The sequence below is a fragment of the Oncorhynchus mykiss genome, chromosome 16 (assembly GCF_013265735.2).
Source record: "Oncorhynchus mykiss isolate Arlee chromosome 16, USDA_OmykA_1.1, whole genome shotgun sequence".
In the NCBI taxonomy this organism is placed as follows: Eukaryota; Metazoa; Chordata; class Actinopteri; order Salmoniformes; family Salmonidae; genus Oncorhynchus; species Oncorhynchus mykiss.
This window is the reverse complement of record NC_048580.1, coordinates 22,354,541-22,366,494: the sequence shown is the minus strand read 5'-3', so window position 1 is coordinate 22,366,494 and position 11,954 is coordinate 22,354,541. Positions and strand designations below refer to the sequence as shown.

At 44.0% G+C, this 11,954-nt stretch overlaps 2 protein-coding genes across 5 annotated transcripts; one reads left to right on the top strand and one right to left on the bottom strand.

Annotated features, from left to right (window-relative positions):
- Positions 1-229: 229 nt before the first annotated feature.
- Positions 230-8,911, bottom strand: mfsd1l (major facilitator superfamily domain containing 1-like). 4 transcript variants are annotated; one of them, XM_021565224.2, is made up of 13 exons: positions 6,285-6,601; positions 5,669-5,769; positions 5,332-5,441; positions 5,194-5,249; positions 4,867-5,010; positions 4,484-4,642; positions 3,961-4,076; positions 3,630-3,730; positions 3,224-3,335; positions 2,757-2,894; positions 1,891-2,030; positions 1,657-1,768; positions 230-1,314 (listed from the first exon to the last, which is right to left on the bottom strand). In XM_021565224.2, exons 1-13 carry the CDS (start codon positions 6,304-6,306, stop codon positions 1,177-1,179), a joined length of 1,449 nt encoding a protein of 482 aa, XP_021420899.1. In that variant the 5' UTR covers positions 6,307-6,601; the 3' UTR covers positions 230-1,176. The 4 variants fall into 4 exon arrangements, 3 of the variants coding, with proteins under 3 accessions (XP_021420899.1, XP_036802399.1, XP_021420900.1); XM_036946504.1 differs by lacking the exon at positions 6,285-6,601 and adding an exon at positions 8,795-8,911 and having other exon boundaries at positions 262-1,314; XM_021565225.2 differs by having other exon boundaries at positions 262-1,314; positions 5,669-5,693.
- LOC110491636 (probable crossover junction endonuclease EME2) lies at positions 8,095-11,716 on the top strand. The gene is made up of 8 exons (XM_021565226.2): positions 8,095-8,836; positions 9,110-9,231; positions 9,329-9,421; positions 9,507-9,631; positions 9,731-9,803; positions 9,998-10,113; positions 10,514-10,703; positions 11,110-11,716. Exons 1-8 carry the CDS (start codon positions 8,362-8,364, stop codon positions 11,263-11,265), a joined length of 1,350 nt encoding a protein of 449 aa, XP_021420901.2. The 5' UTR covers positions 8,095-8,361; the 3' UTR covers positions 11,266-11,716.
- Positions 11,717-11,954: the final 238 nt, after the last annotated feature.

Here is an 11,954-nt window from a genome sequence, read left to right as displayed (position 1 = left end):
TTGAACGGTCGCGTATATAATTTAAATGTGCCTGGTGTCAACATCTTCAATGACATCATATAACCCTCAGTTAATCTGCTGAAGGCCTACCAGAATGGTTTTATTGTTCTTCCACTAATCATTATGCGAGATGTGCTAAATTGGTGTACAGTAAATGACGGAAACCACCATGTAACAGCTGAATGTTTCTTTTCGTCAGCCAGTTGTACAAAAAGCCCTTGAAAAAGGGTGAAAATACAGCTATGACAACAACACCAGTCGTTACTGTAGCAACACCTTTTTATTTGTGCTAGCTTGTCAGTATAAAGCAAAAATCGGTCCCATTCCCTTATAGAAGGTTCACACTGGCGGACCTTGAACCGCTGCATGCATAGTCTCTATTGACTGAAACCTGTAGTAAAAGCAATGGTGTGTTTGATTGGAAAGGCAGTAATTGCCAGAACAAATTGCTGCATGTTACATCAACTTGAGCATTTTGGACCACTGCTAACACCAAACGTCACAACCACATAAAACATTTTAAAAATTAAAAAGAGAGCTCATGTAATCTGAAGCGATTGTTGTTGCTATCTGAAATTAAAGATGTCATTATTGGCGTCACAGAAACATGTGCAGAAATATCACTGAAAGAATTATATTAAACAGTTATGCAACAGGTTATTGTTGACTCCTTATTAATAGTGGTTAAATTAGTAACCAACGTACATGTTTAACCTTATAAAAGAAGGAGAACTTTTGGATCACTGAAATAAGGACCAAAACCAAAAACATGCATTAGTTAGCTTCCGATTGTTTTAGTGTGAAGACATGATTTTGCTGACTTCAATACTGTTCACTGTTTGTTGCCGTAGCACTCAATAACATGAGCCTTGTACTTGGGCAAAGGCTCCATTGACACAGACCATGATTTAAAAAGGCAATATTTAGTGTCTGTCTGATAAGTGAGTATAATCTACAAGATTAGTGAACCATGAGGGGAGGGGATCCGACCACCTCCATTTTCAGATTATAGGCAGAGTCCTGAAGTTTTTTCCCTTGACAAATCCTGTAAAAAAAATCCCTCTCCTTCCCCAAAAGGCTCAAGAGATATAGATAGAGAAAACAATTCAAGCCGATTGTGTACACATTTCAGTTCAACTATCTGAGGCAGACTCTTCTAAGAGAAGAGTGAGGTGATTAGGAACTGTTGGAGGGAGAGCGAACAGCCCCTTCGTCATTCTGCCCCTCCTCTCCCTCCACGAGAGGTTCTCTGTCTGAAGGTCCGCTGGGGGGCGGGGAGCCAGATCTCTTGGTCGTCTTATTCAGAATCCCACCCTGAGGATACAAGACAATAGAAGATTTACTGATGTAACAACACAATGTAACAAATGTGGAAAATGATACAACTTCATTGTTACATTGACTAAAGGATCTCCTCAGAGGTGACACAGACACACAAACAGTTGATGTTGCTCTAGGTATCTAATAAAAACAAGCCATTTGACATGAAAGCAAACCATTTCAGCTCAATGGGCTGATTTCAAGTGCTAGAATTACTTCGGACAATCGGAACACATTATTTTAGACGGGCGAGTTTCATTATAGAGCGGACACCTGTCGTGGCAGTGAAACAGGAAATGGAGGAGGGAGACAGAAAGAAAGTGAGCCTGGTCTGACCTGGCGGTGGTCCACGATGTTGAGCACCACAGAGGTGACGATGCAGGCGATGGTGTTGGCCAACATGAAGATCATCATCTGCTGCCAGCGCCACAGTGGGATCTTAGCGTCACTACCCGCACAGGAGACGCGCACAGTTTACATACAGACATGCCATAACACTACGCCGAGGAAAAGAAAAGAATAAGTCATTTTGTTAACACCACATCATCATTGTGCTGCAGTGAGCTCTACCTTGACTTGGTTCCCAAGATCTGGCCAACGACAAGGTTGGATATGCCAATTCCTACCATCTGTACTGAGGTGGCAAGGCCCATAGCTGTCCCCAGAGTTGCCTGAGGGACCACCAGGGGAATAGAGGGCCACATGCTTGCCTGAAAAACAACACACATACATCTAAGAAAGAGCACGTGTGTCATTGCAAGTGTATTTGTAATGTGCTTCAATGAAAATGCACAGTGAAGTACAAGACGATCCCTTTCCTACACTTCAATGGGGACTGCCGATAGACCAATTGAGTCACCTACTGTATGTGAATCCTCTCCAACCCGGATACAATATGCAACTTAACAGCAAATGTGCACTCGAAAGAGCAGTTTTATACACTACCAAACACAACAGGGGGAAGATCAATTGCATACTCCTCCCGCCCCCTCTCCTTCCCAAATCCCATTGAATGAGAAAGCCAGAGGTCCCTCCCCTCTGACCTTCTCCTCCAATGGGTTTTGAGACGGAGACGAGGAGAGAGGACGCGAGGAGTATGCAACAGATCTTCCCAGGGTGTTTATCCTAAATCAGAAGGATACTAGCTGAAGTGTACAAAAATAGGTGGAATGTGCAATGGATTACAGAGCTACTTGAGAGCAGGTTTAGTATAGTCAAAGTATAGGGCTCACACAATGTATACATTTACATCTTAGTCATTTAGCAGACACTCTTATCCAGAGAGACTTACAGTAGTGAGTTTAAACATGTTCATACCGGTCCCCCTGTGGGAATCGAACCCACAATCCTGCCCTCGCAAGCGCTATACTCAACCAGCAGCCACACCGGACAGTACATTACAATATTCAATTTAACTCTTCGATAGGGCTACTCACAGCAGCGAAGGAGTAGGTGACCCCCAGCCAGATGGTGGATACCAGAGGGGGGACAAAAGTGAAGGCCAGGAGGCCAAAGACAGGAAGCGTGAGGACAGCACAGGACACGGCAAAGACCCCACGCAAACCCACATTGTCCTGCAACACAAAACACACAAGTGTCAACAATTGCAACAATAGAGACACAGGCACACCAATGAGAGAGAGTCAGATATATACAGTACATCAGATCTGGTGGTCAAAGGCTAGTTTTTCCTGGCCACTGTGCTGCTTCTAACTTCTGCTTGCTGTTTGGGGTCTAAGCCAATTACTGAAAAGCACTTTGTCACAGTTTAGAATTTGACGGTTGTTGTGACTACCTCAGATACCAGAAAGCAGGATTTATGAATGAGGTTCTCACTGGTTCAGGTAAGGTTGCCATAACACAGCTGTTGTACGCAGCATAAGGTACAGTAACGGTGGCTTACGATGAGAATTCCGACAGTGGCAGAGAGGACAAGGGAGCTGTCATATACGGCACCAGCGATGTAGGCTGCCTCTTTCTGGCTGTAGTCACTGTACTTGTCTTGTATGAACTTACTGGAAAGGGAGACAAGAGGACTCACATACTGTTTAAATATTCAACTGTGCGAGTTATAGGGTTGCAAAATACTGCTAACTTTCCCCAAAAATCTCAGGTTGTCCAGATGTCCCCGGTTGAAAGATTCCTGGAGTCAGGAAGGAATAAGATCCAGAATCGTCCAACCAGGATTTCTGGAAAAACCGGGGAATTTTAGGAAAGTTACTGGAATTTTGCAACCCTAGTCTCCGAGGGTAAAGTGTGAAAATGTAGGCTGTGTGTGTGCGACTGTGCGTGCATATGTAAATCAATACCTGGCGTCAGCTATGAAGGGAAAGATGCCGTTGTAGAAGAACATGATGGTGAGAACCAACAGCCAGTATCTGAGAGAGAGCAGCTTCACATCCTGAAACCTCTACACAGACACATAGACATATCTGTCCTGTCAATAGGTACAAAGGCAAGTCAACAGGATTGTATTATTCATTAGAGCATACAATGGAAAATGCTTTTAAATGTTTTGCAACCCCGAAGGATATCTTTAGCATTTCTTATTGGACAAGTTCAGGTAGTCCCTCCTTGTTTCAGTCGGGTTTTCTTCCCGTTTGGCGTCTTATGAATACCACCCAAGCCCATCCAACTCACCACTTTGCGTGACTCTTCCTGAATGGCCCCATCCAGTCCCAGCTGCTTCATGCCCACCTTGTCCAGGGCACTGACCGTGATGGCAGACATGAAGCCCAGCACACACAGGAAGGCACCTGCGCACACACACACACACACACACCTTAGCTGTGAACAATGCAGGATTGATCAGCCTCTTCTGGCTTTACTGCTTTATTATACAGTTATATTTGAGCACTTTTCATTTACTGTACTTTTCCACCAGTATATTTACCTGGTATTCCAGTAGTACTACTGTTTCCACTAGTATTTACTAAAAAATTGTGGTATCAATGGGTACTCTCTCGCACCCATTTCAACACAATTTCCAAATACTTTATACCAAAAAGTGCCTTGTGTTGCCTGTTTGAATTGATCCTTAAAAGGTCAATAAAAAGGTCTCATAGGTTATTATTGTGCCACTACCGTCTTGCCATGTCACTTCGACATAAATACCAGTTCCTTTATGTGCCGTAAAATAAAGTGCAGGCGTTGTATGTCCTACCTCCCCATAGGGTCCACTGCATGCCGTACTGGGCCTGGAACCGCTGGGTGAGGAAGAAGTTGAGGACGGAGCCCAGGCGGGAGAAGGCCAGGGTCAGGCCAAACGCCAGGGCCAGCTCCTTCCCCCGGAACCAGAACGCTGTAATCCGGTTCTGGACAACTGAGGGGGAGGGATAGGGTGCTTAGTTCTCAAATGCAGGAAGGATGACTTTGAAAGTATTGGAACTCGGCCCGTAGCAGTATATTGCCTCACTCCGTACTGTGTTTGGCCTGGGTCGTGCATTTTCTTTTCACATTGTTCTTTCCAGCACGGTTCCAGAACCTATGGTGGATGCGGAAACCAGGACAGCCTATCGTGTGAATCAGATAATAAGGTGGCCTTACTGGTGAGGGATCCATTGCCAGAGCCAAACAGCAAACGGCCGGTGAGCATGAGAGGGAGCAGGTAGGCTGTTCCTTTGAAGTGAGAACCCAGAGCAAAGATGGCTGACCCCAGCACACACAGGAAGGAGAAGAGGAACACACCAACTACACACACACAGAGACAGAGAGAGAGAACATTAGGAGAACCAACAGAACATTCAGCGCCATACACCAGAGAATAGAAACATGGGTTGTTCCAGCATATCAATCAATGTGAGTTCAATGATTAAAAATGTCAAGAGTTTTGAATCTCAGTTTAGTGCTGTGGAGTAGACAATATCAACTTACAGCGGTTGCCTAGTTTGTCAATAAGGAACCCAGCCATTATAACCACCACTGCATTACTGTTGACAGAGGGAAAAGAGTGAGACATCGGGCCTATAGTTAATCATTTCATGAATATATATAGGGGTTGTTTACACTTACGTCCAGGCATAGATGGCATAGAGCAGATTATACTCCTGAGGGGTCATCCCCAGTCCCTCCACACAGTCCACTGTCCCATTGATCACGGTTGTATTGGCACACGTCAAATTCTTTGTGCAGGGGGGAAATGAACAGTGTTTTGTTATCAACCCGATTCTGCCTGGTGCGTTAGACACGGTGTAATTCACGATTCCATCACAACGTGTGTCATTAATGAAGGTCAATGTGTAGAACTATTGGTTAATCTCTGTGGTGAAATGAGTGCATTCAGTGTGAGTGACGAGGCTACTTTACTCTCGTTGTGCAAAGGCCTATATAGGCTGCTCCTGCGACTCACCCCTTGGAACTGGTCCTGGAGGACACTAGGGATGTCGAAGCAGAAGTAGGAGCCAAACGTGAGCAGACAGTTGAAGAACAATACCAGAAAGCGGTAGTATGCTGTGAGAAGACAGTGTGATGCATGACACGTGACGAACATCCAGGTCACAAAACGTTGCTGCTAAATGCCAGTGGTCAGCAACCCTGGTCCTGGAAACCTACAGGATGTGTATAGGCTTTTTGTTCCAGCCCGACACTATCACACTCCAGTCAGTTAATAAGGGTTTTGATGAGCAGTTCATTTGTTGAATCATTTGAGTTAATGCTGGGCTGGAAACAAGAGCTTGCACAACATGTGAGCTACAGGACCAACAACACGAGCACTGCACTTTATAGATTTGACCAACATAATGAATATTCAATAACAATTTAAATGTTATAAATAACCATAATAAATATAAACACTAGACATTTGTGGAGTTTGCAGTGAGCCAAGTTTGCCAACTAAGCAATTACGAGAAGAATTTGTGATCCTGCACAATTAAAGAGAAGTTTCTTGGCAATGGATCTCTGAATTTGATGATCTCTCTTTATCCACATAAAAAAAACTTAACAGAATATCCTGGGCCCCATACCTTTCTCTGCCGGCTGCGCCATAATAAGCTAAAACGAGGTCCACAAAACTAAAGTAGCCTAAACGTAAATACCCATTTGTTTTCTGTTTATGTCGGTCGGAAGAACCGAACGGTTATTCAATAAATCGCCGTATTCCAAGTTGCAACTACGCAGATTGCGCACACTTTAAAGTATATGGATAGATTATGAGACACTTTTCGAATACACTGATGCTTTACAAGTCGCTGAACGCGCGCAAGGGCTCGAGGTGTAATGGCAAGAACTTCCACTGCCCTCGTGCGCCGTCGTCACTTCCTTACTGACACAGTTCCTCGTTTGGATTGGTTCCCCAGCTCCTGTCAAATAAAGGGATTGTATCTTATGCCGCGTTCAAAACAACTGGGAACTCGGGAAAATGCGAGGTACAAACATGACGTCGATGAATTTCAGGTCGGGAAGTCGGAGCTATAGAAACAGGCCCAAGTTCCCAAGTTTTTTATAATTGTGTTATTCTAATGTTATATTTAAGCAATAATGCCCAATCAAGAGGTTATATCGTTTTGTGTTATTATAATGTTGTATTTAAACAATAAGGCCCGCGGAGGTGTGATATATAGCTAATATACCACGACCAAGGGCTGTTCTTAGCATGACGCAACGCAGAGTGCCTAGTGGACATCAGTTCTTGGTCCATTAAAGTTCTTGGTCATACAAGCCACTGTATTAAATCATGTTGTCCATCTGAGAGGACATTCTGGGCTTTTCAATGATATCACATGTGTGTGTGTAATTATTCATTAAAATGTTTGTAAGTTTGATATTCAAATTGTTTCTAGAAAGTGAATAGCTCAGGAATAGTTACGTGAGTTATCAGAACTGTGTAATAATTTGTTCAGATTAATAAATAGGCAAAAGTAGAGTTTATCAAGAAATGTCCTCTGTAGTGGACACCCGGATGCCACAACTATGTTTTTCACCTACTGTAATGTAAAAAAAAATCGTATTTACTTCCTAATGACCACTACAGAGGGCAATTTTGTACTTACAATAACAGGCAAATAACAATAATAAACCATCTTGGTAACATGTTTTCTTTCAACCCAAACACTTATGTCTGTAAAAAATAAAATAAAAATACACACTTTTCGGGAGGATACACCACAAACACCTGAAGTGCCTTATTGCTTTTAGAAACTGGTTACCAAAGTAATTAGAGAAGTACAAATAAATGTTTTGTCATACCTCATACCTGTGGTAGACGGTCTGATAGACCATGACTTTCAGCCAATCAGCATTCAGGGCTCGAACCACCCAGTTTATAATGCTATTTATACAGTGTGTGTGTGTGTGTGAGAAAGAGATGTGGTTTTGAGCCATCATTCATACAATCCAATCAGGAAATACCTGTGAGAGACAGTTGGTCTATGAACAACATGCCTCAAGTGTACTGTTCTGTACAAGCTAAGGCAAGGATCATGACAGCTGACGTGTCTCTGCCAGCCTGTCCACCATCTGCTGTTCCAGTTAAAGAATTCTAATCCAATGATGGTTTGTGTCTTGCACACGCACACCTACACACACAGCACGTGCAGTATAGCTGTAGGATTAACCATTAGAAATAGAATGTTAAATACTGACAGCAGAGGAGGCTGGTTGGAGGAGCCATAGGAGGACGGCTTCATTGTAATGGTTAGGATGGAATAAATAAATGGTATCAAATACATCAAACATATGGAAAACAAATGTTTGAGTCCAACCATTCCATTATTCCATTCTAGCCATTACAATGAGCCCGTCCTCCTGTAGCTCCACCCACCAGCCTCCCTGACTGACAGTCAGTTGGTCATCATGATTTGGGATATTATGGCGGACTACGAAATTGTGCACGGAGAAGGATTTGATATTTGTACCTCGTATCACTCCGTCCAGAAGCTGCAACCCGCATTATAAAAATAACCAGTTTGAAAACAGTGAAGTTCAAACTAAGGCTGGTGTATTCCGTTATTGCTAGGTTTCTTCTACTGTCTTAGATTTGATTTGTGTAATATTACATTCCGTTATGAAAAGGCATTCCATTATTTTGTCTTGGATAGAAATATGTCCGTATTGAAAAGAGCCAAAACATGGGAGATATCTGAATCTGAGGGCGAAAGCGATGCTGAAACTATACCTTCAATCAAATGCATTGCATTTACCGATCAGGGTGACGATAACAATGAAACAGCGACGGCCAATAGTCCTACTGACAGTCTCGAACAGGACAACAAAGACCACAACACAGATTGCAAGTCAACAGCCAAAACCGAACCAAGTGACACATTGGTGGCTCCACGACCCGCTAGGTCCGGTACCGCAAGTCCGGGGAGAAAACGCCGAACCAAAGAGGAGATAGAGGCAGACAGACAGAGAGTTGAGGAGAGGAAGGAGGCCAGAGAGAAACTCAAGAGGGTGAGGGCCGAAGAGAAAGAGGAGAGGCGAGAAGATCAACAAAGGAGAAAAGAAGCTGCAGAGCGTCAAAAGAGCCTCAGACCTGAGAACTGTTTGAAGTGCCTGACTGTCTGTATTGATCCAGGTAATTGGTCCTTTGTGAATGAAGGTGGAAGGGGTTCAGATGGCGTTGAAGCAGAGGAGGCTGGTGGGCGGCGCTATAAACGTGGTTTCCATATGTTTGATACCGATCCATTTATAGAATTTCAGCCATTGCAATGAGCCTGTCCTCCTATAGCTCCTCCCACCAGCCTCCTCCGTGTCAAAGGCACACTGTAAATAAGATGTGACATCAGAGGACCACCGACACAACTAAAGGATGGTGGACATTTTTTAAATGTGTGTTTCCACTCCCCAGCTCTACTGCAGGATGATGGATCGGATGTGTTGCTGGGAACTCTGTCTGCAGTTGAGTGGAGGAGCAGCATTGAGACACAGCAGCTCCCTCACAGCATCACTTGGACCAGAGATCTTCCGCCGGTAACATACCATCACACACAGACAACACGAGCGCCACAACGCTGGGCTTGTTGTCTCGGCCCCTCAGGTTGACTAGATAATGTCTTGGTGTTGTCAGGAGAAAGACAGCAGTGGACCACTGGAGGAGGAGCAGGTTCTGCTGGTGTTGGGTCTGACTGACTTCATGAGCATGGTGGTGTCAGTCAAACAGGTGAGTGCCCTTTAAACCTCAACCAATTCCCTGGTGTCCCCACCAGTGTGTGCAAAGCGAACGTTCACATTTTCTGTTCACCCAGACACTGCATGGCAACGGGGAGGAATCGGCAGTGGAGTCTGTCTTCAAGCTTTTGTCCGAGTGCCTCAACCGAGATGCCAAGATGGCGGTTACTGTTTTAGTGATGGGATCCAACGCAAATAGCTGGTTCGTATGAGATCTGTTTTAAGAATGCGTCTCTGAACCTTGGTCCTTGAGACACCCTGTATGAGAAGAGACTGGATGTATATGTTGGTCTGTCACCAGGACTGGGACATGGGATGTACCCGAGTTGAGCCAAAGATCTCAGTTAGGAATGGAGGATCTGGACATTGAGGAGGTAAGGTCTCTTTCTGATATACTATACAATCTCTCTTCTCTCCTCAACACATGCATTTGTAGCGGCAGTTTTTTCCGTTTCCAGTGTCGTGCGTAAATGAACCATTTCAAGCTGCTTTTTGTACTTGGCTCCTCGAACGGTTCCTACCCATCGTGTCATGGAGCTCGATGGTTTTCACCTAACTCTGTCCTCAGGTATTGGTTTTCCTGCAACTGTACCGGAACATTACTGTGGTCTTCCTGGACAGCTGGCAGGATGTCACAGACCACGTGTGTGCCGTCACCAAGGCCCTGTCCAAACGGCCCTACAAGTATGAACCCAGTGAGCTCTTCATGTTCCACATCATTAAGAATTATTCAACTTAGGAATCTTATCAGTTGGAATTCATTTACTGCCATGCCATGAGGACAGGCTTTGAGCACCGCTAGCTTACTTTCTTTACTGTGATTAAACACTAAGTCTGGTAACCAACTTTTGTGCTGGATACAGTGGGAAACTACAAAGCGTGCAGGATTTTGCTCCTGCCCAGCAGTACCAAACCTGAGATACCGATCGACTTCATGATTTCGATTCTAATGTGTGTTTGAACTAGGCTGAAACTTAATCCAGCAAACCCTGTAGCTGTCCAGGGTTGACTAGGCTTGGTGAGCAGTCCATTGCTGTAGAGCACAATCTTTAAACTGTGGTCACGCCTTTCCACGCCACTGCAGACTGCTGACGGAGCGGTGCGAGTTGCCGTTCTGTGTGGATGGCTCATGGGCCAGTGGGGTGCGTGTGGAGCGGGATGGAGCTGGGCTGAGCGAGGTGTGGAGCAGGCAGATCACACAGCTCAACAGGGTCAGCCCTGCAGTGGCCTCCACTTTGACCACAGCCTACCCCTCACCGCAGATACTACTGCAGGTAGGAATCGTTCTACGTGTCTGTTTAGTCAGGATCATTGACATAACATAAGCATTTATGACCAATGTAAGTCCTACAATTCATTATAAATGTACCACAATGGCCTATGCCTGCAGGCTATATGTTTAGCATTACCAATCATTTATATGACTGTTATATAATGGGTTGACTTTCATTGCATATAAGGGCAAAAAACTATACGTTGGTACAGTAGATGACCAGAAGTTATGGGTTTTCTTTGGGGTCAGGTTGAAATTTGTTTGGCGTATGACATGGCCACATCACTGACATGATATCAACAAACTGCATAGATGGAATACATACAGTATAAAAGTATGTCAATCTATATTTGACACAGGTCTGACTTGAATGTGGATAGTTTACTTGTTTAATGTTTCACCTTCAGGCCTACAGTAGCTTAGAGTCTGAGGAAGAGAAGAGGGGGCTGCTGGCAGGCCTACTAGTGAAGACTGGAGGGAAGGAGAGACGCATCGGACCTGAAATCTCAGCCAGAGTCTACCGTTCCCTCACAGCGCAAAACCCCCAGCTGGTCCTGGACTAGTTGACCATTCTGGCGTCACTGTAACTAATTGATACCTAATGAATTCCTAATTGTCCCTTTGGCATGTTGTGTAGGTCTAGGCATCAGCAGTATTAGTAATATCTCTTGCGCTTTGATGGGCTGGATGGAGCATATCAGAACAATAATGGCCTAAGGACCAAACCCTGTGGAACTCCATCTTTAACCTTAGATAGACCTGAGCGAATTGATCATTCTAAGTGCCTCAGGCCTGGGGTCAGTTTGGGTTTGGGTGTACAACTTTTCTAAGCACTTGAATACATGTAGAACTTTTACGTTTACATAAGTTAAAGTTATGGCCTTGGTTGCACATGGGGTGATCATCAAAATGAGTGAAGTATAGTACTGTAGCACTTTGTATATTTAAGAGAGAATGGCAATAGATTTGGATATAAAAAAAATAGTAAATTATGATTAAATGTTTAACACACAATGTTTGTTTTACATTTATTTTTTTTACAATTAATTTGCGTTCAGCATGAAAGGTTATACAAATTGGCAAGAAAAGAAAAACATTTTATTGCAGGACACATCACATGGTGACTATAAGCTACTATAAGTAAAGCATGAGTCAGATAAACTGCAAAATATCGGAAAAACATGGAGAGCTAAGCGCTATTAAAGAACACAAGAACATGACCACCAATGCGCAGTATAAAACATTTTGATAA